Source organism: Mastigoproctus giganteus, chromosome 8 (genome assembly GCF_048544385.1).
Source record: "Mastigoproctus giganteus isolate SK-2022 chromosome 8, ASM4854438v1, whole genome shotgun sequence".
NCBI classification, from domain to species: domain Eukaryota; kingdom Metazoa; phylum Arthropoda; class Arachnida; order Uropygi; family Thelyphonidae; genus Mastigoproctus; species Mastigoproctus giganteus.
In genome coordinates this window covers 230446163-230473509 of record NC_143582.1, presented here as the reverse complement: position 1 = coordinate 230473509, position 27347 = coordinate 230446163, and the positions used below count along the sequence as shown (strand labels likewise).

The 27347-nt window shown below is 39.8% G+C and overlaps 1 protein-coding gene across 1 annotated transcript in view; it reads right to left on the bottom strand.

Annotated features, from left to right (window-relative positions):
- The window catches only part of LOC150082409 (serine/threonine-protein kinase/endoribonuclease IRE1-like), a 402966-nt gene that overhangs the window by 371619 nt on the left and 4000 nt on the right, over positions 1-27347 (bottom strand). The window contains exon 2 of the mRNA XM_090380512.1: positions 7538-7649. Coding sequence (XP_090236638.1) covers positions 7538-7649 — 112 coding nt within the window. The remainder of the gene's footprint in view (positions 1-7537; positions 7650-27347) is intronic.

Sequence of the window (27347 nt, the reverse complement as noted above, 5' to 3'; positions counted from 1 at the left end):
CGAGAGATCATTGGCAAGGGATGCGAAGAAAAACAGCAAAGAGTTCTTTACTTATGTAAACTCTAGAAGGAAGGGGATGAATCAGATTGGTCCACTTGAGATCGATGGGTCAACTGTTGATGACCCTGCCCAGGTAGCTAACAAACTAAATGAATAGAGCAAAGTGGAGGAGAAATTGTTGAAGATAAACACAAGAAAGGCACCTGGGGTGGATGGGATCTATCCAGTTATATTAAAGGAGGCAGCAAAGGAAATAAGCAAACCCTTAGCCATAATTATGAGAGCTTCCTTGGACTCAGGGGAAGTACCCATGGACTGGAGATATGCAAATGTGACCCCAATTCACAAAGGGAGATCAAAGGCTGACACAAGTAATTATAGACCTGTGAGTTTAACTTCTTTTCCCGGAAAATTAATGGAGGCACTGGTTAAAGAAGCACTGCAGGATCATCTAGACAAGACTTCAGTTATAGCTAGGACACAGCATGGTTTTGTTAAGGGTAAGTCTTGCCTGACCAATTTGATTGGATAGAATGATGCAGTCACAAAAGAACTGGATGCAGGGAATAACTTTGATATTATATACTTGGATCTTAGAAAGGCTTTTGATACTGATGCACATGGAAGACTGCTGCACAAATTGGAGCAGTGTGGCATTGGAGGCAAATTGCTGCTATGGATAAAGGGGTTGTTGAGGGGGAGAAGACAGAGAGTGGTAATCAATGGACACTGCTCATCTTGGACTAATGTTATTAGTGGAGTCCCTCAGGGTTCAGTATTGGGTCCTTTATTGTTTTCTGTATTTATAAATGATATTGATGATGGTATATCAGGCTTAATGTCCAAGTTTGCAGACGATACGAAGGTTGGCAGGGTTGTCAAGGACACTACTGACACTATGCTGCTGCAACAGGATTTGGAAAGGTTGAGCAGATGGGCTTCGAGGTGGCAAATGAAGTTTAACATTGACAAATGTAAAGTACTACATATGGGAAACAGCAACCCCAGAGCAACGTATCAACTCTGTGGTACAACACTGACAGTGGTAGAGAATGAAAGGGACCTGGGATTGGTTGTGCAGGCAGATATGAAGTTCTCTGAGCAGTGCAGACGGGCTGCAAGAGTAGCTCATGGTGTATTGTCAATGATATACAGGAATTTTTCTAGCAGGGATAAGGAGATGATTATTCCCTTGTATAAGGCAATGGTCAGGCCACACCTAGAGTACTGTATACAGGCCTGGAGGCCTCATTTCAAGAAGGATGTAGAGCTGCTGGAACGAGTACAGAGAAGGGCAACTAGAGTGGTGAATGGGACAAAGGGGTGCTCTTAGGAAGAAAGGCTTAAGTTTTGCGAATTACAGTGTCTGAAAACTAGGCACCAGCGAGGTTGTTGTTGTTTGTTTGTTGTTTTGGTTTTTAGGAGCATTAGCAACTAAGGCCATATTGCTCCGGGATATGCGATAGTCATTCCCTGACCTTTCCGTATTTGGTGGTGACGGGCTCGAACCCCGGTCTAATCAAGAAGCGTGTGCTACACACTGCTGCTCCTTCCCACCTGGCTACGGAGGGGCCTACCAGCGAGGTGATCTGATAGAGGTGTACAAAGCCTTGAATGGTTTGCGCATGCTCAATGCTGATGGGATTCTTCCTCTTGCTCAGAATAATCACCTGAGAGGGCATAAATTCAAATTGAGGAAAGACAGATGTAGGATAGATGTGCGGAAATTTGCCTTTAGCCAGCGGGTGGTTGGTAGGTGGTACAGACTTCCATCCCTTGTCGTGGAAGTTGATAGCCTAAATAAGTTTAAGGCTCAGCTGGACAGGTATTTCGAATGAACAGAGGGGTGAAGTGGAAGTGGTTATTTTTATTTATTAATGTTACTTTTTTTTTTTTTTTTTTGGCTGATGCTGCATAAGCTTGCTTTCTTGCATCAATTGCCTCTACTAATGCTAAAGTGGGATTTACTCAAAGAGGTAACTACCATTAGGGGTAAAGGGAAGGGTTATTGCTTCCGTAAAGGCGACTATGATGGACTGAGACAGTATTTAAATTCTATACAGCGGGACCAACTGATGATGTTACCAACAGGAAATTCAAAATGGGAAGCATTCAAAGAACTTATCTTGGAAGCTACTAGGCTTTACATACCAACTAAGAAATATTGTTCAAGGTTTGGGCCAAAATGGATGTCAGATGAACTAATGAGGCATATGGCAGAGAAGAAAAATGCATGGGATACTTACAAATTAACACATGACCCAGAAGCCTATAATAGATACAAGTTGATATGCAACCAAGTTACAAAGGAGGTTAGGCAGGCGAAGGTAGATTACGAGAAATCCTTGGCAAGGGATGCAAAGAGTTCTTTACTTATGTAAACTCTAGAAGGAAGGGGATGAATCAGATTGGTACACTTGATATTGATGGGTCAACTATTGAGGATCCTGCTCAGGTAGCTAACAAACTAAATGAATATTTTGCATCGACATTCACACATGAGGAGTTATTCAGCAAGGGGAATTCCAGAGGTGTATTCAACTATAGCAGTAAGCTACAGAATCTTGAAATAACTGGGAGTAAAGTGGAGGAGAAACTGTTGAAGATAAACACAAGAAAGGCACCCGGGGTGGATGGGATCTATCCAGTTATATTAAAGGAGGCAGCAAAGGAAGTAAGCAAACCCTTAGCCATAATTATGAGAGCTTCCTTGGACTCAGGGGAGGTACCCATAGACTGGAAATGTGCAAATGTGACCCCAATTCACAAAGGAGGATCAAAGGCTGACACAAGTAATTATAGACCTGTGAGCTTAACTTCTGTTCCAGGAAAATTAATGGAGGCACTGGTTAAAGAAGCACTGCAGGATCATTTAGACAAGACTTCAGTTATAGCTCAGACACAGCATGGTTTTGTTAAGGGGAAGTCTTGCCTGACCAACTTGATTGGATACTATGATGCACTCACAAAAGAACTGGATGCAGGGAATAACTTTGATATTATATACTTGGATCTTAGAAAGGCTTTTGATACTGTTGCACATGGAAGACTGCTACACAAATTGGAGCAGTGTGACATTGGAGGCAAATTGCTGCTATGGATAAAGGGGTGGTTGAGGGGAAGAAGACAGAGAGTGATAATCAATGGACACTGCTCATCGTGGACTAATGTTATTAGTGGAGTCCCTCAGGGCTCAGTGTTGGGTCCATTATTGTTTTCTGTATTTATAAATGATACTGATGATGGTATATCAAGCTTAATGTCCAAGTTTGCAGACGATACAAAGGTTGGCAGGGTTGTCAAGGACACTACTGACACTATGCTGCTGCAACAGGATCTGGAAAGGTTGAGCAGATGGGCTGAGAGGTGGCAAATGAAGTTTAACATTGACAAATGTAAAGTACTACACATGGGAAACAGCAACCCCAGAGCAACGTATCAACTCTGTGGTACTACACTGTGGTAGAGAATGAAAGGAACTTGGGGGTGGTTGTGCAGGCAGATATGAAGTTCTCTGAGCAGTGCAGATGGGCTGCAAGAGTAGCTCATGGAGTATTGTCAATGATATACAGGAATTTTTCGAGCAGGAATAAGGAGGTGATTATTCCATTGTATAGGGCAATGGTCAGGCCACACCTAGAGTACTGTATACAGGTCTGGAGGCCTCATTTCAAGAAGGATGTAGAGCTGCTGGAACGAGTACAAAGAAGGGCAAGTACAAATCAACAAGATTAGTGAATGGAACAAAGGGGTGCTCTTACGAAGAAAGGCTTAAGTTTTGCAAATTACAGTGTCTGGAGACTAGGCACCAGCGAGGTGATCTGATAGAGGTGTATAAAGCCTTGAATGGTTTAAGCATGCTCAATGCTGATGGGATTCTTCCTCTAGCTCAGAAAAATCACCTGAGAGGGCATAAATTCAAATTGAGGAAAGACAGATGTAGGATAGACGTGCGGAAATTTGCCTTTAGCCAGCGGGTGGTTGGTTGGTGGAACAGACTTCCATCCCTTGTGGTGGAGGTTGATAGCCTAAATAAGTTTAAGGCTCAGCTGGACAGGTATTTTGAACGAACAGAGGGGTGAAGTGGAAGTGGTTTTTTTTTTTTTTTTTTTGGCTGATGCTGCATAAGCTTGCTTTCTTGCATCAAATGCCTCTACTAATGCTAATGCTAACTGGATGCAGGGAATAACTTTGATATTATATACTTGGATCTTAGAAAGGCTTTTGATACTGTTGCACATGGAATTGCATTGGATTCGATTGGATACTATGATGCAGTAACAAAAGAACTGGATGCAGGGAATAACTTTGATATTATATACTTGGATCTTAGAAAGGCTTTTGATACTGTTGCACATGGAAGACTGCTGCACAAATTGGAGCAGTGTGGCATTGGAGGCAAATTGCTGCTATGGATAAAGGGGTGGTTGAGGGGGAGAAGACAGAGAGTGGTAATCAATGGACAATGCTCATCGTGGACTATTGTTATTAGTGGAGTCCCTCAGGGTTCAGTATTGTGTCCATTATTGTTTTCTGTATTTATAAATGATAGTGATGATGGTATATCAAGCTGAATGTCCAAGTTTGCAGACGATACGAAGGTTGGCAGGGTTGTTAAGGACACTACTTACACCATGCTACTGCAACAGGATCTGGAAAGGTTGAACAGATGGGCTGAGAGGTGGCAAATGAAGTTTAACATTGACAAATGTAAAGTACTACACATGGGAAACAGCAACTCCAGAGCAACATATCCACTCTGTAGTACCACACTGACAGTGGTAGAGAATGAAAAGGACCTGGGGGTGGTTGTTAAGGCACATATGAAGTTTTCTGAGTAGTGCAGACGGGCTGCAAGAGTAGCTCATGGTGTATTGTCGATGATATATAGGAATTTTTCTAACAGGGATAAGGAGGTGATTATTCCCTTGTATAAGGCAATGGTCAGACCACACCAAGAAAGAGAAGAATGATGATATCCAACTCAGGACCCTGGGTGTGCCAATCCCATACTCACCAGATGTGAGCCCCTGGGGTTAATAAAAGTTTGTCAGGAGTGGTATTCGAACCCACGCCCACATACATGGACCAGAATTCACATCACCAATATTTATAAATAATGGGTGGTTTGTAACATTTGACATATGATAACTTTTGTTATTTTCCTTTTTCTGCTTATTTTGCTTCTTAACAGTTTAATATTACTACTATATATATATATAATCTAAATTAATATATATTTTTATTTTAATATATATTTTTATTAATTTCTCTGTCTATTTAATTTTTGGATTAATTGGATTATATATATATATATATATATATACTTATATATAATGTCTGGTTTGTAAAAAAATTGCTTCTTAACAGTTTTTTATTACTACTACATATATAATTTGTTATATATATATATATGCAGATTATCCCTCAAGCCATTCTTAAAGAATCCTTGAACAGTATTTGACTTTCTGGTTTCAATAGAGCTGTTTCAGATAAGAAAATTAAAAGAATTGTAAAATTTTAATTGGTAGCACAGGATGACACCAAGTTTCAAACTTTTGTTCTTTTATGCAGAGTGTTCCCATGGATCAGTGTTAAAAAATGTGTTAAAAAATTCCCAAACTGTACATGCATATTCCATTTTTCAGAACTGTTTTACATGAGAAATCCAAGGATAACAGAGTCAAATTTTAGCATTAGTAAAGGCATATAATGCAAGAAAACAAGCTTACGAGTAAGGCCTTGAATGGGTTGAGCACGCTGAATTCTGATGGGATCCTTCCACTTGTTCAGATTACAAACCTAAGGGAGCATAAATTCAAATTAAGAAAAGACAGATGTAGAAAAGATGTGCGGAAATTTGCCTTTAGCCAGCGGGTGGTTAATTGCTGGAACAAACTTCCATCTGTCGTTGTGGAAGTTGATAGGTTAAATAAATTTAAGGAGGAACTGGACAGGCATTTGGAAGGAATGGTATGATTTTTTTTTTTTTTTTGGCTGATGCTGCATAAGCTCATACATTTGCTTTCTTGCATCACATGCCACTACTACTACTACTACAGCATGAGAAAAAAAAAAAACTTTCCCATTTCACCTATCCATTCACTCCAAATGTTTGTCTAGTTCTGCCTTGAATTTATTTAAGCTGTCAACTTCTACCATGACAGATGTAAGTCTGTTCCAGCAATCAACCACCTGCTGGCTAAAGACAAATTTCCGCCCATCTATTCTATAACTGTCTTTTCTCAATTTGAATTTATGTCTGCTAAGGCGATTAATCTGGGCAAGAGGAAGAATCCCATCAGCATTGAGCATGCTCAAACCATTCAAGGCCTTATGGATATCAATTAGTCACCTCGCAAGTGCCTTGTCTCCAGACACTGTAATTTGCAAAACGTAAGCCTTTTTTTCATAAGAGCAGCCCTTTGTTCCATTCACTAATCTTGTTGCCTACTCATTCCAGCACCTCTACATCCTTCCTAAAATGAGGCCTTCAGACCCATATACAGTACTCAGGATGTGGCCTGACCATTGCCTTACACAAGGGAATAATCGCCTCTTTATCCCTGCTAGAAAAATTCCTGTAAATCATTGACAAGGCACCATGAGCTACTCTTGCAGACCATAAAATTGAAACTTGGCATTGGCCGAAAATTTTAACCAATGACATAAGATATTAACTATCTTTTACCTTTTGTTTTATCTATGTGGAGTATCCAACTTTGACCATTGTTAAAAAACTCCTCAGTAGTATATGAGAGTTAGGCGTGTTTGCTATATCAGCACAGTTTTAGTGAGTGATATAGCCAATTCATCTCAGAGCAATTTCTGCTCACCAACAACATTAAACGATACCTAGCTATTAGGATGCATGATGTTAATTTTATGCTGAAGACCTGGGAGTGTATAAATTATCAAAACAAATAACATTATATTTTTTGTTGGTGGATTTCTTCTTTTTGGGTATATCTTCAAATCCATTTCTGCTTGGCAGCTGATTATACTGGATACACTAGCAACTACTTCACAGTGTAAAACTGACACATGGGTTTACATTGGTTTACACATGGAGAATACATTTGGATTTTTTACAAAGATCAGTTTTGTTCTTATTGACATTACAATGATCCCACTCATCATAGAATATTACACTACTGAATTAGCACAAATTCTCCTTTTTCTGTGTTTGCATTTCGCTGTAGCAGATATTGGATCACTGCTGAATGAGTGCACACGTTCTCTATTTACCAAGCCAATTGAAGGAAAATAAGTTGCTGACTAAGAATACACACATTCTCTGTTCAATGAGTGCACAATGGAAAAGTTAGTGATAAGAGTTTTAGTTGACTCTTGCTTTACCTTTGCCATAAATGTAATCCTATCAGCATACAGTTGATCTATTATACATAGTATATAGATCAACGTAGTATGGAAAACCTAATAAGAAAAAATGTTTCATTTCAAATATCAATAATTATATAAAATATAATCTCAATAATCAGCAGGGAAATATCACATACAAAAAACAAAAGTTTACCTTCCTTAAGAAACCATTTGATGGTCCCAGTATGTTTGTTAACTGCAAATAAAGAGCCATCTAAGGTAGATATCAGGACAGTTCGTTCTGAAACTGCCAAATTTCTTGATTGCTAAATAAATAATAATAAAACAAAATAGTCTTAACAATTCTTAATAATTTTTTGTGTTAATAACGATTCGCAATAATCTATTTAACACATTCATAAAATTGCATTTCTCAAAATTTATCAAATATGATACTGAAAAAATTTTATGAACACATTACTAACAAATCTCATTCTAAATGTTATAACTTAAATTTTGTAAATATAAAACAATACTGAAACCTATCAATTTTATTTTATTTATTTATTTTTTTAGCATTAGTAGAGGCATATGATGCAAGAAAGCAAGCTTACGCAGCATCAGCCAAAAAAAAAAAAAAAAAAACGCTCCAATTTCACCCCTCCGTTCGTTCGAAATAACTGTCCAGCTGAGCCTTAAATTTCTTTAGGCTATCAACTTCCACAACAAGGGATGTAAGTCTGTTCCACCAACCAACTACCTGCTGGCTAAAAACAAATTTCCACACATCTATCCTACATCTGTCTTTCCTCATTTTGAATTTATGCCCTCTCAGGTGATTATTCTGAGCAAGAGGAAGAATCCCATGAGCACTGAGCATGCTAAAACCATTCAAGGCTTTATACACTTCTATCGGATCACCTCACTGGTGCCTAGTCTCCAGACACTGTAATTTGCAAAACTTAAGCCTTTCTTCCATTCACTAATCTTGTTGCCCTTCTCTGTACTTGTTTCAGCAGCTCTACATCCTTCTTGAAATGAGGCTTCCAGACGTACTCAAGGTGTGGCCTGACCATTGCCTTATACAAGAGAATAATCACCTCCTTATCCCTGCTAGAAAAATTCCTGTATATTATTGACAAGACACCATGAGCTACTCTTGCAGCCCGTCTGCACTGACCAGAAAACTTCATATCTGCCTGCACAATTACCCACAGGTCCTTTTCATTCTCCATCACTATCAGTGTAGTACTAGAGAGTTGATACATTACACTGGGGTTACTGTTTCCCATATATAGTACTTTACATTTATCAACATTAAACTTCATTTGCCACTTCTCAGCCCATCTGCTCAACCTTTCCGAATCCTGTTGCAGCAATATACTGTCAGTAGTGTCCTTAACAACCCTGCCAACCTTTGTATCGTCTGCAAACTTTTTTTTTTTTTTATGAAAACCCCAAACACGAAAGGCATCAAAACCTATAGCACTTTGTACCGTGCATGGGTTGAAGGTGAAGTATGGGGGGAGGGGGATGCCAGAAACTTTGCTCTAGAGACTAAACATGGGTTTCACCACTTCAAACCTCTTGGACATTAAGCTTGATATACCATCATCAATATCATTTATAAATACAGAAAACAATAATGGACCCAACACTGAACCCTGAGGGACTCTACTAATAACATTAGTCCACGATGAGCAGTGTCCATTGATTACCACTCTCTGTCTTCTCCCCCTCAACCATCCCTTTATCCATAGCAGCAATTTGCCACCAATGCCACACTGCTCCAATTTGTGCAGCAGTCTTCCATGTGCAACAGTATCAAAGGCCTTTCTAAGATCCAAATATATAATATCAAAGTTATACCCTGCATACAGTTCTTTTGTGACTGCATCATAGTATCCAATCAGATTGGTCAGCCAAGATTTCCCCTTAACAAAACCATGCTGTGTCTGAGCTATAACTGAAGTCTTGTCTAGATGATCCTGCAGTGCTTCTTTAACCAGTGCCTCCATTAATTTTCCTGGAGCAGAAGTTAAACTCACAGGCCTATAATTATTTGTGTCAGCCTTTCATCCAACTTTGTGAATTGAGGTCACATTTTCACATTTCCAGTCTGCAGGTACCTCCCCTAAGTCCAAAGAAGCTCTCATAATTATGGCTGAGGGTTTGCTTACTTTCATTAATATAACTGGATAGATCCCATGCACCCCGGTTGCGTTTTTTATGTTTATCCTCAACAATTTCTCCTCCACTTTCCTCTCGGTTTTTACAAAATCATCTAGCTCACTGCCAGTTTACTTCACCTCTGGCATTCCCCTTCCTGAACAGACTTCCATCCCTTGTCGTGGAGGTTGTTAGCTTGAATATGTTTAAGGCTCAGCTGGACAGGTATTTCGAACGAACAGAGGGGTGAAGTGGAAGTGGTTATTTTTTATTTATTTATTTATTTATTATTTTTATTTTTTTTTGGCTGATGCTGCATAAGCTTGCTTTCTTGCATCAAATGCCTCTACTAATGCTAATGCTAACTATTTATGTGTGAATGTAGATGCAAAATACTCATTTAGTTTATAAGCCACCTGAGCAGGATCATCAACATTTGAACTATCAATATCCAGCGGACCAATCTGATTCATCCCTTTCCTTCTACAGTTTACATAGGTAAAGAACTCTTTTCTGTTTTTCTTTGCATCCTTTTGCCAAGGATTTCTCATAATCTGCCTTTGCCTGCTTAATCTCCTTTGTGACTTGGTTATAGACCAGCTTATATCTATCATAGACTTCCATGTCACCCATTAATTTATATGTATCCCATGCATTTTTCTTCTCTGCCATATGTCTCATTACTTCATCTGACATCCATTTAGGCCTTGAACAATATTTCTTGAACCTTGAACAATATTTCTTAGTTGGTATGTGAAGCCTAGTAGCTTCCAAGATAAATTCTTTGAATGCTTCCCATTTTGAATTTGCTGTTGGTAACATCATCAGTTGATCCAACTGTATAGAATTTAAATACTGTCTCAGACCATCGTAGTCGCCTTTACGAAAGCAATAACCCTTCCCTTTACCCCTGATGGTAGTTACCTCTGAGTAAATCCCACTTCTGCACACTGTGATCACTGCCACCTGGTGGTTCCTTTATCTGCAGATTCTTAATGCATGAAGAATCACTACTGATAATCAGATCGAGAGTATTATTCCCTATAGTTGCCTCCAGAACATGCTGATGTAGAAAACAATCATCCAATAAATCCACAAAATCTTGCTAGTGTGTGAGTGACCAACCCACAAATTCCGGTCAATATCTGGGAAATTAAAATCCCCAATTATAAAACTCTCTGATTTACTGGCCCACTCTCTTTCCCTGTAAAGTTTCTTATTATACTCATAAGAGTCATTGGGCCTATAGCACACTCCTACTCTCAATTTTGATCTCCCAAAGCTTACGTCACAACCAACTGACTTGACACTGCACTGTCCAGTGACGTTGACTGGCTTTACTTCCTTGGATTTTATGTGTTCCTGAACTAATAGCATAATCTCTCCTCCCTTCCTATCCTGTCTATCCTTTCTGTACACATTGTACTCCCCAAATTCCAGTTCTGCCTTCCTTATACTGTATCTGTGTGACACCACGTCTCTGATATCCCAACAATATCTGCCTTTGATATTTTGAGCAATACCTCAAATTCTTCAAATTTATTTACCCAACTCCTAGCATTGGTGTACACGCAATTATACATGCACCTGTTCTTATTCTTAGCTACCCTAACACAACCCATGTGTTTACTTGTACTGCAATGATTTCCAGAAGTCTCTAAAGTACTCTGCAACTTGTTTTCCAAGCTGTGCTCATTACAATAGCAGTGCAAGAATCACTTTCACCTGTGTTAGTGGCTACTGTTAATCTATTAGTCCTTGTATCCCCCAAGCTAGCAGTTTTCCTACCCACCTAACACTGCCTTGATAGCATCAGCAAATATTCTTGCACCCTTTTTATTTAAGTGTATCCCATCCTTGTAGAAGCAGTCTCTCCTGTTTTGGCTGTTGCTGTATAAGCTTGCTTCCTTGCATCATTTACCTGTACAAACATTAACTGGATTCTGATTGGCTGGTTTCTGGCTTATGTTGCCTGGTGAACCAATAGTGATGCAATACATTTGCATTACTTTATGTGGGTTCATGCAATCTGATGTTATCAGATTGCATGATGCACCTGTTCTTATTCTTAGCTACACTAACACAACCCATGTGTTTACTTGTACTGCAATGATTTCCAGAAGTCTCTAAAGTACTCTGCAACTTGTTTTCCAAGCTGTGCTCATTACAATAGCAGTGCAAGAATCACTTTCACCTGTGTTAGTGGCTACTGTTAATCTATTAGTCCTTGTATCCCCCAAGCTAGCAGTTTTCCTACCCACCTAACACTGCCTTGATAGCATCAGCAAATATTCTTGCACCCTTTTTATTTAAGTGTATCCCATCCTTGTAGAAGCAGTCTCTCCTGTTTTGGCTGTTGCTGTATAAGCTTGCTTCCTTGCATCATTTACCTGTACAAACATTAACTGGATTCTGATTGGCTGGTTTCTGGCTTATGTTGCCTGGTGAACCAATAGTGATGCAATACATTTGCATTACTTTATGTGGGTTCATGCAATCTGATGTTATCAGATTGCATGTACCTTACATTAGTAAATAAATACAGGCAACTCCTGTATAACACGGTACTTCAACAACACGGTTTCACTCTAACACGATTGATAAATTGCAGCAATCCTCACACAACAAGGTACTTACATAACACAGCTTCACTGTAACATAGGTAGAGAATTTCGGCAAATCTCGCATAACAGGGTATTTTTGAGCATTTGTGCCTTCTATTATTATGTTGGATGCAATTTTTGAACATTTCCATTCTTTTTTTGAGAATCCCTGCTGTTGAGTGGCTAGTCGTTATGCAAAAAAAAAATTATTGGGAAATCGCGGTATTTTATTTTTTTCAGATATCCAGTGTTAGGTTCTGTGCTATTGAACTTCTGCTTGATTGAGACTATAAAAAAAAAAAATTGATTCCGAATCTATTGAAGTGAGGGGGCATGGAAACTTAATTGTGGACCATATTGGAATCGTAACTTTATCGCTTAAAAAAATAAAACTGTGTTGGAAAAATGTATGGCTGGAGTCAGTTCTTTCAGGAAATATGGTCGAAGTGGCAGAAAACAGAATCAGTGCAATAGTAAATATTGCTAAGTCAGTAGGAGGGGAAGGTTTTGATGATATGACTACTAAAGACGTTTAAGAATTACTGCTAGAAAAGAGGCTGTTAAGGTGAATTTGGTGGAAATGGCATTGGAGGTAATCCAAATCAATTCAGAGGATGATAGCGCAGATTAAAATTCTGAAGTTCCAAATTTTCCACTAAAAAGCATATGGGAAGGGATAAGCTTAGCCAAGCAATTAGAATCTTATTTTCTGAATGGAAATCCTTCAACTGAGAGAAACAAATTTCAAAAGCGAGCTTCAAAACTGCTTAGCTCCATACCATGCAATATACAGAGCTCTATCAATCAAATGCAAACAAACCCAGATTACTGATATTTTTTAAGAGCAGAAGATACAAGAAATCTAGATGCTGCAGAAGAAAGTTCAGAAGATGAAGATATTCTGCAACAGAGAAAACGTACTCGTTTGATTGTGCTTAGCAGCAGTGAAGAGGTAGAAAATTAAAATGAACGTACATTATCTGACTATGTAGTACAGTTTGTAAGACTTTTGTTCAGTTATTACTATTTTTAATAAAAATTAAGTTTCTGATAGTTATAAAATCATGTATTTTTGCTAGTTTTTGCAACAAGCATTTGTTGATTCTTAGTCCCATATAACATGGTTTCACACTACACGATATTTTATGGGAACCTAACTACCGCGTTATATGGGGTTTACCTGTAATTCTCTATGAATCTGGGAGCCTTACAGGTCATCTGTGTTGTGAAAATGTAAGACGCGGAGGGAAGGGGTTATGATTCTCCTATGGTCTTCCAGTTAATGTTGCTACCTATGCTATGTTTTATGGTGGTGTTTTCTTTTAAAAACCTTTGTTATTGTAATATTCAATCTGATGAGGTTGAAGATGTGGTTCTCACAAATTTTCTGGAAAGTGTATCATTCAAGTCCCCCCCCCCCGCCCCTCAATGTTGCTCCTGCATGTTCCCCAACCCAGAAACTCACTTTCTGGTTTGCCTACTGAATGTAGCATTTATCACCAACTTAGTCAACCAAACTGTTTTCAAAATTTAAGGACTTATTTTTCCGCCTTGGTACCAAATTTCTTGTCAGTAGGTTAACACATGTCCATCCCCATGCCAAAAAAAAAGTACTAATTCCATCTCACATCTACTTATATGAACGCCTCATGAGGTCTCGGTAACCATTTCTTGAGTACAATATGGAAAGTACATTATCAACATACACACACACACACACAGGAGTGTGGAAAGTGTATTTCCATGCAACAGTCTGAACAAGTGTTAAAAACGTCATTCAGATGGCATTCATTAGAGCATGTGCAGGTAGAATGTTGCATGTAATGTTGACTGCAAGCTGATACATTTTGAAACTAGATGAGCAGTCAACACACTTTCTTAACTGAGAAGCAGTGCTGCTGTATCAACGAATTACAATGTTTCATACTGAAAGATTTATTAAGTAACCGAAAGTTTTTGGTATTTGCTTTTCTGTAAGCTGTTTATTTTATTTCATCTAGATATTATTTTATGCAATAAAACAACAATACATAATGCTCTGAGGTAATGAGTCACTTTATATATATATATATATTTTAATTAACCATACAAAGTTCGAACTTCAAAATTAAAACATAACTGTGTGTTATTTGGCCTTATTGCAATCGTATGAAAAAAAAAAAAATGCTGTTTTCATCCAACTGTCTGATTATCTAAAGAGTTTTTTTCATAGTAAATGTTATGGCTTTTTAGCAGGAAGACAACTAAGCTAATCTACTTTATTTCGATCACACTTTTCAATGCAACACTACTGAGTGTAACCTGCAAAAATGACACAATCTACTTTGCCTTGAGTAAAGCATCTGATACTATTTCTATTGATCTTCTTTTAACCAGACTGTCTGTTGATGATCTTGCTCAAGTAGCTAACAAACTGAATGAGAAAATTTTGCATTTACATTGACACATGAGGAGTTATTTAGGAAGGGGGGGGGGGATGCCAGAGTTCTATCAAATTCTAACAGAGAGCTAAACGATTTTGAAATAACTGAGAGCAAAATGCAGTGAAAATTGTTGGAATTAAACACAAGAAAGGCACGTGGGGTGGAAGAAATCTATCCAGTTATATTAAAGGTGGCAGCAAAGGGAGCAAGCAACCCTTGGCCATTATTATGAAGCTTCTATGGATTCAAAAGAGGTCCCCACGGGGCCCTCCACTCATTTTTGGGATACAAATGTATATCAGATACATGGATTCTTCTTTCACACACATCTATCAAGATCCACACAATGTTTATATATAACACATAAACCACCCACAGCATTTTGAATGCTTGTGTAGTTTTGCCCTGTTTCATCCTTCGAATGGTTCCCATGTATGCTTTTTTAAGAACATACTAGACACATTAGACTAAAATAGTTTGATTTGATCAGGAAAATGCATGTGCATTTTTAAGTACCTGGTATATCCTAACTGCATGTCAAGAGCAAATTAGCATTAGCAAAGGCACACAATGCAAGAAAGCAAGCTTATATAGCATCAGTCAAAAAAAGAAATCCTTATTTCACCCATCCACTCGCTCCAAATATTTGTCAAGTTCTGCCTTGAATCTATTTAAGCTATTGACTTCTACAATGACAGATGGAAGTTTTCTCCAGCGCAATCAACCATCTGCTGGCTAAAGGCAAACTTCCACACATCTATTATACAACTGTCTTTCCTCAATTTAAATTTTTCCCTCTCAGGCAATTATTCTGAGCAAGAGGAAGAATCCCATCAGCATTGAGCATGATGAAACCATTCAAGGCTTTATACACCTCAATCAGATCACCACGCAGGTGCCTAGTCTCCAGACAGTGGAATTTGCAGAACTTAAACCTTTCTTTTTAAGAGCAACCCTTTGTTCCATTCACTAATCTTGTTGCCCTTCGCTGTACTTGTTCCAACAGCACAACATCCATCTTAAAATGAGACTTCCAGACCTGTATACAGTACTCAAGGTGTGGCCAGACCATTGCCTTATAAGGGGATAATCACCTCCTTATCTCTGCTAGAAAATTTCCCTGGAACAGAAGTTAAACTAACAGGTCTGTAATTACCTGTGTCTCCCTTTGTAGATTGGGGTCACATTTGCACATCGCCAGTCCACGAGTACTTCCACGTAGTCCAGGGAAGCTCTCATAATTATGGCTAAGGGTTTGCTTACTTCCTTTGCCGCCTCTTTTAATATAACTGAATAGATTCCATCCACCCCAGGTGCCTTTCATTATGTTTATCTTCAACAATTTCTCAACACATTACTCACAGTTATTACAAGATTATCAAGTTACTGCCAGAGATTAATAGACCTCTGGCATTCCCCTCTCTGAATAGTTATTTAAGTGTGATCACTGCGAGCTCATGTGTGAATGTAGATGCAAAATATTCATTTAGTTTGCTAGCTACCTGAGCAGGATCATCAACAGCTGAACAATCAATATCAAATGGATCAATCTGATTCATCCCATTCCTTCTAGAGTTTACATAAGTAAAGACCGTTTTGCTGTGTTTCTTTGCATTCTTTGCCAAAGATTTCTCGTAATCTGATTTCGTTCCATTTTTAATTTGCTCTTGGTAACATCATCAGTTGATCCCACCGTACAGAATTTAAATACTCTCTCAGACCACCATGGTCACCTTTACAAAAGCAAAAACCCTTCCGTTTACCCTTGATGGTAGTTACCACTTTGAGTAAATCCCACTTCAGCACACTGTGATCACTGCGACTTAGTGGTTCCTTTATTTGCAGATTCTTAATGCATGAAGAATCACTACTGATAATCAGACCAAGAGTATTACTCCCTCTAGTTACCTCCCAAACATGCTGCTGTACAAAACAGTCATCCAATAAATCCACAAACGCCCTGCTAGAGTGTGAATAACCAACCCACAAGTTCCAGTCAATATCTGGGAAATTAATATTGCCCATTATAAGACACTCTCATTTACTGGCCCACTCTATTTCTCTGCACAATTGCTCATTATACTCAACAGATTCATTAGGGCTATAACACACACCTACTCTCATTTTTCCTTTCCCAGTGCATATGTCACACCAAACAGATTCAACATTGCGTTGTCCACCAACATCGATTGGATGCACTTCCTTAGATTTTATGTGGTTTTTAACTAAGAGCATAATCTCTTCCTCCCTTCCTGTCCTGTCTATCCTTTCTGTACACATTGTACTCTCCAAATTACAATTCTGCACTGCTTTTTTTTTTTTTTTTTTTTTTTTTTTTTATGAAAACCGCAAAGACGAGAGGTATTAGAACCTATAGCACTTAGTAACGTGTTTGGGTAGGAGGCTGAGAAGACGAAGGAAGATATTTGTTGACATTAGACTTGAACTTCTGTAAACTGTAATTTTCAAGAATACGCACAAAGGAAGATTTTTCCGGAAAATGGCAGTTGAATGAATAAACGAGGAAGATGAAAAGTTAGTTCTGTGAGTTTCAAGTTGGACAGTAAATGGATGTTGGCTGGTCGTGGCACACGTTTGGACTTTTGAAAGAGAGAACCGGAATTATAGAAGCCAATTCAGAAGAACAGTGATCATGGAAGTATCTGTAGAAAAGGCATGCAGCAGACACAGTACGCCTATGAGACATCGAGTGGAGTGACTCTGTTAGAGAGGAGTCCTTAATTAATCTAACTGCCCTCTTCTGTATAGAATCTAGAAGCCGCAGAGAGGATTTGGGGGCACTGCCACAGATGTGGGAACAATATTCCATGGTAGGGAGGACTCGCAATTTGTACAGAGTGAACAGCTGTTTGGAAGAAAAGTAATGCCGACAGCAAAAGAGAAAACCCAATTTTTCAGATGCAGAGGAAACAATATTTGTAATGTGCTTGTGCCAAGAGTGATTAGAAGTCAGGGTAATCCCCAAAAAAGATATATCATTTTGCCTAGAAATCATAGTGTCACCAAAGATCAGCATAGGAACAGAAGAATCCTTTTTGCGAGATATAAGACAAGACTGAGTTTTAGAAGGATTGAAATCAACTAAGTTGTCTTTGCTCCACTGGGGAATTACCTGGAGATCGGCATTTAAGGAATTAGTAGCAGATTTTCAAAAAGTTGAAGCTGATTGAACAGGACAAGGTTTCTCAAAATGGAAAGTAGAATGCAACGTGCTATCCTCGGCAAATCTAGGGATAGGATTTCCAGTCAATGGAAGAAGGTCATTAATATGCAAGTGGAAAAGAGTGGGGGAAAGAACTGAACTTTGGGAGACACCAGCATTAGTGGAGAAGTTAGAAGACAGAGAGCCATCTACCATCACCCTCAGTGAGCGATCAGAGAGAAAACTGGATAACCAATTACTAAAAACAGTTGGCAAACCATAAGATGGAAGCTTGTTTAGAAGACCTTTATGCCAAACACGATCGAAAGCCTTTGAGATGTCAAGAGCAACTACTTGAGTTTCACCGAACCTTTCCATTGAATTAGTCCATAAATGGGTATCATAAGCCAGAATATCAACCGTGGATCAACATTAACGGAATCCATACTGGCGACCGTTGATCAGATGGAAGGTTTCTAGGTAGTTTAAGAGTTGGCGGTTAATTGATTTCTCCATTACTTTAAAAAGAGTAGAAGTAATTGCAATGGGACGATATTTGGATTGGAGGGATTTCTCACCCTTTTTAGGAACTGGCTGGATATGAGCAAATTTCCAAGCAGAAGGAAAAACACCTTTGGAATACGAAAGTGAAAAAAGGTAGCAAAGAACAGGTGTAAGTTGAGGAGCACAGGTTTTGAGAACAAGTGAAGAAATACCATCAGGACCTGGAGCTTTCTTAGCATCAAGATTCATTAAAATCCTTCTGATGGAAGAGAATAGGAAACATTGAATGGACAGTGTTGGAATGGTAGGATGTGTTTTACCAAGATCAGTAATACAGGAGTTGGTAGAAAAATGGGATGCTAGCAGATCAGCTTTATCCTTGGCCGAAGTGACAACAGAACCATCTGGTTTTAGCATTAGCATTAGTAGAGGCATTTGATGCAAGAAAGCAAGCTTATGCAGCATTAGCCAAAAAAAAAAGAGAAAGTAACATAAATAAAAATAACCACTTCCACTTCACCCCTCTGTTCGTTCGAAATACCTGTCCAGCTGAGCCTTAAACTTATTTAGGCTATCAACTTCCACGACAAGGGATGGAAGTCTGTACCACCTACCAACAACCCGCTGGCTAAAGGCAAATTTACGCACATCTATCCTACATCTGTCTTTCCTCAATTTGAATTTATCCCCTCTCAGGTGATTATTCTGGGCAAGAGGAAGAATCCCATCAGCATTGAGCATGCTCAAACCATTCAAGGCTTTGTACACCTCTATCAGATCACCTCGCTGGTGCCTAGTTTCCAAACACTGTAATTCGCAAAACTTAAGCCTTTCTTCGTAAGAGCACCCCTTTGTCCCATTCACCAATCTAGTTGCCCTTCTCTGTACTCGTTCCAGCAGTTCTACATCCTTCTTGAAATGAGGCCTCCAGGCCTGTATACAGTACTCTAGGTGTGGCCTGAACAATTGCTTTATACAAGGGAATAATCACCTCCTTATCCCTGCTAGAAAAATTCCTATATATCATTGACAATACACCATGAGCTACTCTTGCAACCCGTCTGCACTGCTCAGAGAACTTCATATCTGCCTGCACAACCACCCCCAGGTCCCTTTCATTCTCTACCACTGTCAGTGTAGTACCACAGAGTTGATACATTGCTCTGGGGTTGCTGTTTCCCATATGTAGTACTTTACATTTGTCAATGTTAAACTTCATTTGCCACCTCGAAGCCCATCTGCTCAACATTTCCAAATCCTGTTGCAGCAGCATAGTGTCAGTAGTGTCCTTGACAACCCTGCCAACCTTCGTATCGTCTGCAAACTTGGACATTAAGCCTGATATACCATCATCAATATCATTTATAAATACAGAAAACAATAAAGGACATAATACTGAACCCTGAGGGACTCCACTAATAACATTAGTCCACGATGAGCAGTGTCCATTGATTACCACTCTCTGTCTTCTCCCCCTCAACAACCCCTTTATCCATAACAGCAATTTGCCTCCAATGCCACACTGCTCCAATTTGTGCAGCAGTCTTCCATGTGCAACAGTATCAAAAGCCTTTCTAAGATCCAAGTATATAATATCAAAGTTATTCCCTGCATCCAGTTCTTTTGTGACTACATCATAGTATCCAATCAAATTGGTCAGGCAAGACTTACCCTTAACAAAACCATGCTGTGTCCTAGCTATAACTGAAGTCTTGTCTAGATGATCCTGCAGTGCTTCTTTAACCAGTGCCTCCATTAATTTTCCGAGAACAAAAGTTAAACTCACAGGTCTATAATTACTTGTGTCAGCCTTTGATCCCCCTTTGTGAATTGGGGTCACATTTGCACATCTCCAGTCCGTGGGTACCTCCCCTGAGTCCAAGGAAGCTCCCATAATTATGGCTAAGGTTTTGCTTACTTCCTTTGCTGCCTCCTTTAATATAACTGGATAGATCCCATCCACCCCAGGTGCCTTTCTTGTGTTCATCTGCAACAATTTCTCCTCCACTTTGCTCTCAGTTATTACAAGATTCTCTAGCTTACTGCTAGAGTTGAATACACCTCTGGCATTCCCCTCGCTGAATAACTCCTCATGTGTGAATGTCGATGCAAAATATTCATTTATCATCCCCTGCCTTCTAGAGTTTACATAAGTAAAGAACTCTGTGCTGTTTTTCTTCGCATCCCTTGCCAAGGATCTCTCGTAATCTGCCTTCGCCTGCCTAACCTCCTTTGTAACTTGGTTACAGATCAACTTGTATCTATCATAGGCGTCTGTGTCACGTGTTAATTTGTATGTATCCCATGCATTTTTCTTCTCTGCCATATACCTCATTAGTTCATCTGACATCCATTTAGGCCTAAACCTTGAACAATATTTCTTAGTTGGTATGTAAAGCCTAGTAGCTTCCAAGATAAGTTCTTTGAATGCTTCCCATTTTGAATTTGCTGTTGGCAATATCATCAGTTGATCCCACTGTATAGAATTTAAATACTGTCTCAAGTCCATTGTAGTCGCCTTTACAAAAGCAATACCACTTCCCTTTACCCCAAATGGTAGTTACCTCTTTGAGTAACTCCCACTTCAGCACACTGTGATCACTGCCACCTAGTGGTTCATTTATCTGCAGATTCTTAATGCATGAAGAATCACTAGTGATAATCAAATCAAGAGTATTACTCCCTCTAGTTGCCTCCCAAACATGCTGATGTAGAAAACAATCATCCAATAAATCCTCAAAAGCCCTGCTAGTGTGTGAGTGACCAGCCCCCAAATTCCAGTCAATATCTGGGAAATTAAAATCTCCCATTATAAGACTCTCTGATTTACTGGCCCACTCTATTTCTCCGAACAGTTTCTTATTATACTCATCAAAGTCATTAGGCCTATAGCACACTCCTACTCTCAATTTTGATCTCCCAATGCTTATGTCACACCAAACTGACTCGACACTGCACAGCGATGTCGACTGCCTTCACTTCCTTGGATTTTATGTTTTTTAACTAATAGCATAACCCCTCCTCCCTTCCTATCCTGTCTATCCTTTCTGTAGACATTGTACTCCCCAAATTCCAGTTCTGCATTCTTTATATCTGTGTGACACCACGTCTCTGAAATCCCCACAATATCTGCCTTTGATGTTTTGAGCAATACCTCAAATTCATCAAATTTATTTACTAAACTCCTAGCATTGGTGTACACACAAGTATACATGCACCTGTTCTTTTTCTTAGCTACCCTAACACAACCCATGTGTTTACTTGTACCCCAATGATTCCCAGCAGTCTCTGAAATATCCTGCATCTTATTTTCCAGACTGCGGCTCATTCCAATAGAAGCAGTGCAAGAATCACTTTCACCTCTGCCAGTGGCTACTGTTAATCTATTAGTCCTTGTATCCCCCAATCTAGCAGTTTTCCGACCCGCCTAACACTGCCTCGATAGCATCAGCAAACATTCTTGCACCCTTTCTATTTAAGTGTATCCCATCCCTGTAGAAGCAGTCTCTCCTGTTAACAAGTACAGACCAGGCTGAAAAAAATTTTACCCCTTGAGCCCTGCACAATCTTTCCAGGGCCGAATTGATTGACAGGGCTCTCATCATATACTCCCTCCTATCGTGTCTGGGCAGAATTGCAGACACTTTCAATTTCAACACTAATTCACGGCTTTTTTTCATCAGTGACCTGTACTTGTCAAGTAATTCGGCCGGTCTCCTAATCTTAATATCATTAGTGCCAACGTGTACAACTATATCACCTTTTGTGCCCTTAAAAGATGATATCCGCTCTACAACGTCATCAACTTTTGCCCGTGGCAGACATACCCTGGTCCTGTTCCACCTATCCTTTTTACAAAGCATGTTTGCCATTTCCCTGACAATAGAGTCACCAACAACTACTAGTTCCTTTGGGACTAGCGCATTCTGCCATGGGGGTTGCCGCTGTGTTGCGCGATGACCAAGTGCAAGCTCTGGCATTGGTGTGGGCAGCTGAGAGCTTAATGGGCCCCTCACTTGTAATTAGCATTAGCATTAGTAGAGGCATTTGATGCAAGAAAGCAAGCTTATGCAGCATCAGCCAAAAAAAAAAAAAAAAAAACCCACTTCCACTTCACCCCTCTGTTCGTTCAAAATACCTGTCCAGCTGAGCCTTAAACCTATTTAGGCTATCAACCTCCACCACAAGGGATGGAAGTCTGTTCCACCAACCAACCACCCGCTGGCTAAAGGCAAATTTCCGCATGTCTATCCTACATCTGTCTTTCCTCAATTTCAATTTATGCCCTCTCAGGTGATTTTTCTGAGCTAGAGGAAGAATCCCATCAGCATTGAGCATGCTTAAACCATTCAAGGCTTTATACACCTCTATCAGATCACCTCGCTGGTGCCTAGTCTCCAGACACTGTAATTTGCAAAATTTAAGCCTTTCTTCGTAAGAGCACCCCTTTGTTCCATTCACTAATCTTGTTGCCCTTCTCTGTACTCGTTCCAGCAGCTCTACATCCTTCTTGAAATGAGGCCTCCAGACCTGTATACAGTACTCTAGGTGTGGCCTGACCATCGCCTTATACAATGGAATAATCAACTCCTTATCCCTGCTGGAAAAATTCCTGTATATCATTGACAATACTCCATGAGCTACTCTTGCAGCCCATCTGCACTGCTCAGAGAACTTCATATCTGCCTGCACAACCACCCCCAAGTCCCTTTCATTCTCTACCACTGTCAGTGTAGTACCACAGAGTTGACACGTTGCTCTGTAGTTGCTGTTTCCCATGTGTAGTACTTTACATTTGTCAATGTTAAACTTCATTTGCCACCTCTCAGCCCATCTGCTCAACCTTTCCAGATCCTGTTGCAGCAGCATAGTGTCAGTAGTGTCCTTGACAACCCTGCCAACCTTTGTATCATCTGCAAACTTGGACATTAAGCTTGATATACCATCATCAGTATCATTTATAAATACAGAAAACAATAATGGACCCAACACTGAGCCCTGAGGGACTCCACTAATAACATCAGTCCACGATGAGCAGTGTCCATTGATTACCACTCTCTGTCTTCTCCCCGTCTACCACCCCTTTATCCATAGCAGCAATTTGCCTCCAATGTCACACTGCTCCAATTTGTGTAGCAGTCTTCCATGTGCAACAGTATCAAAAGCCTTTCTAAGATCCAAGTATATAATATCAAAGTTATTCCCTGCATCCAGTTCTTTTGTGACTGCATCATAGTATCCAATCAAGTTGGTCAGGCAAGACTTCCCCTTAACAAAACCATGCTGTGTCTGAGCTATAACTGAAGTCTTGTCTAGATGATCCTGCAGTGCTTCTTTAACCAGTGCCTCCATTAATTTTCCTGGAACAGAAGTTAAGCTCACAGGTCTATAATTACTTGTGTCAGCCTTTGATCCTCCTTTGTGAATTGGGGTTACATTTGCACATCTCCAGTCTATGGGTATCTCCCCTGAGTCCAAAGAAGCTCTCATAATTATGGCTAAGGGTTTGCTTACTTCCTTTGCTGCCTCCTTTAATATAACTGGATAGATCCCATCCACCCCGGGTGCCTTTCTTGTGTTTATCTTCAACAGTTTCTCCTCCACTTTACTCCCAGTTATTTCAAGATTCTGTAGCTTACTGCTAGAGTTGAATACACCTCTGTCATTCCCCTCGCTGAATGACTCCTCATGTGTGAATGTCGATGCAAAATATTCAGTTAGTTTGTTAGCTACCTGAGCAGGATCATCAACACTTGACCCATCAATATCAAGTGGACCAATCTGATTCATCTCCTTCTTTCTAGAGTTTACATAAGTAAAGAACTCTTTGCTGTTTTTCTTTGCATCTCTTGCCAAGGATTTCTCGTAATCTGCCTTCGCCTGCCTAACCTAGGCACCTGCGCGGTGATCTGATTGAGGTCTATAAGGCCTTGAATGGGTTGAGCACGCTGAATTCTGATGGGATCCTTCCACTTGTTCAGATTACCAACCTACGGGGACATAAGTTCAAATTAAGAAAGGACAGATGTAGAATAGATGTGCGGAAATTTGCCTTTAGCCAGCGGGTGGTTAATTGCTGGAACAAACTTCCATCTGTCGTTGTAGAAGTTGATAGGTTAAATAAATTTAAGGAGGAACTGGACAGGCATTTGGAGGGAATGGTGTGATTTTTTTTTTTTTTTTTTTGGCTGATGCGGCATAAGCTCCTACACTTGCTTTCTTGCATCATGTGCCACTACTACTACTACCTCCTTTGTAACTTGGTTGCATATCAACTTGTATCTATCATAGGCTTCTGGGTCATGTGTTAATTTGTATGTATCCCATGCATTTTTCTTCTCTGCCATATGCCTCATTAGTTCATCTGACATCCATTTTGGCCTAAACCTTAAACAATATTTCTTAGTTGGTATGTAAAGCCTAGTAGCTTCCAAGATAAGTTCTTTGAATGCTTCCCATTTTGAATTTGCTGTTGGTAACATCATCAGTTGGTCCCACTGTATAGAATTTAAGTACTGTCTCAGTCCATCGTAGTCGCCTTTACGGAAGCAATAACCCTTCCCTTTACCCCTAATGGTAGTTACCACTTTGAGTAAATCCCACTTCACACACTTTGATCACTGCCACCTAGTGGTTCATTTATCTGCAGATTCTTAATGCATGAAGAATCACTGCTGATAATCAAATCAAGAGTATTACTCCCTCTAGTTGCCTCCTGAACATGCTGATGTAGAAAACAATCATCCAATAAATCCACAAAAGCCCTGCTAGTGTGTGAGTAACCAGTCCCCAAATTCCAGTCAATATCTGGGAAATTAAAATCTCCCATTATAAGACACTCTGATTTACTGGACCATTCTATTTCCCTGTACAGTTCCTTATTATACTCATCAGAGTCATTAGGCCTATAGCACACTCCTACTCTCAATTTTAGGCGCCTCCGTAGCCAGGTGGGAAGGAGCAGCAGTGCGTAGCACACGCTTCTTGATTAGACCGGGGTTCGAGCCCGTCACCACCAAATACGGAGGATGCGGAAAGGTCAAGGGAATGACCACCGCATATTCCCGGAGCAATATGGCCTTAGTTGCTAATGCTCCTAAAAACCAAAATATAACTCTCAATTTTGATCTCCCAATGTTTATGTCACACCAAACTGACTCCACAATGCACTGTCCAGCGATGTCGACTGGCTTCACTTCCTTGGTTTTTATGTGTTTCTTAACTAATAGCATAACCCCTCCCCCCTTCCTATCCTGTCTATCCTTTCTGTAGACGTTGTACTCCCCAAATTGCAGTTCTGCATCCCTTATATCTGTGTGACACCACGTCTCTGATATCCCAACAATATTTGCCTTCGATGTTTTGAGCAATACCTCAAATTCATCAAATTTATTTACTAAACTCCTAGCATTGGTGTACACGCAAGTATACCTGCACCTGTTTCTATTCTTAGCTACCCTAACACAACCCATGTGTTTACTTGTACCGCAATGGCTCCCAGCAGTCTCTGAAATACCATGCATCTTGTTTTTCAGGCTTCTGCTCATTCTAATAGAAGCAGTGCAAGAATCTCTTTCACCTCTGCCAGTGGCTACTGTCAATCTATTGGTCTTTGTCTCCCCCCGAGCTAGCAGTTTTCCGACCCACCTAACACTGCCTCGACAGCATCAGCAAATATTCTTGCACCCTTTCTATTTAAGTGTATCCCGTCCCTGTAGAAGCAATCTCTCCTGTTAACAAGTACAGACCAGGCTGAAAAAAATTCTACCCCTTGAGGGCATCCACCCTGTTCTTCAAGCTCTCATATAGGCCCATAACAACGCTGAGTTGTCGCCTGATCTCCTTACACTCCTTGTTTTGACAGAGATGGGCAAAGGTTGCAGCAAATGAAACTGAAGAACTGGAAACAAGAAAATTATGATATGCAATGTTCTTCTCTTGAACAGCCTTAGCAAATTTATTGGAAAACCAAGGTTTAGATACAGGATGAGATTTTAAAGTGGAGTGTGGAATAAAGGATTTCATTCCTACAAGAATAATTTCACTGACACGATCTGAGCAAACATTGACATCAGAAGTTTTGAAACAGTAAACCGACCGAGGAAAAGAAGAAAAGAAATCTCACAGGTCAAACAATATGAGGTTGGGAATAGCCATGAGATAAAGGCTCCATTGGAGAAGAGACAATCACCAAGTTGTGATCTGAGGTGCCTAAAGGACCAATCACTTTGACCGTATACATAGAAGGATCGTTTGCGAGAAAAAGATCAAGTGTGTTGGCTGTATGGTTAGAATTGTTCGGTATTTTTGTAAGTAAATGAACAATTTGTGCAAGGTCATTAGTAATTGCAAAAGCCTCAGCATCTCGACCAGCTGTGTCGGTGTGTCTAGAAAACAGAAGCCAGCTGGAGTTATGAACATTAAAATCACCAAGGAAAATTACCTCACAGTTAGGAAAGTTGGACTGGAGAAAGTCAAGTTGCAAAGAGAGGAAGTCGTAACATCTCCAACTGATTTGTGAGTTGGGAGAACAGTAGAGACAACAAATGAATTTGACACAATGAGGTAGCGAGATTTCAAGCCAGAGAAAATCGAAAAGAGGTAATTCCACATTACCAAGTCTCTGACATGGAATATCAGAGCAGTCGTATGCACAAGTATCACCTTTGAGGCAAAAGGGATCATGGCAGAAGACAGAGAGTGGTAATCAATGGACACTGTTCAACGTGGACTAATGTTATTAGTGGAGTTCCTCAGGGTTCAGTGTTGGGTCCGTTGTTGTTTTCGGTGTTTATGAATGATATTGATGATGGTATATCAAGTTTAATGTCCAAGTTTGCAGATGATACAAAGGTTGGCAGGGTTGTTAAGGACACTACTGACGCTATGCTGCTGCAACAGGATCTGGAAAGGTTGAACAAATGGGCTGACAGGTGGCAAATGAAGTTTAACATTGACAAATGTAAAGTACTACATATGGGAAACAGTAACCACAGAGCAACGTATCAACTCTGCGGTACTACACTGACAGTGGTGGAGAATGAAAAGGACCTGGGTGTAATTGTGCAGGCAGATATGAAGTTCTCTGAGCAGTGCAGACGAGCTGCATGAGTAGCTCATGGTGTCTTGTCAATGATATACAGGAATTTTTCTAGCAGAGAT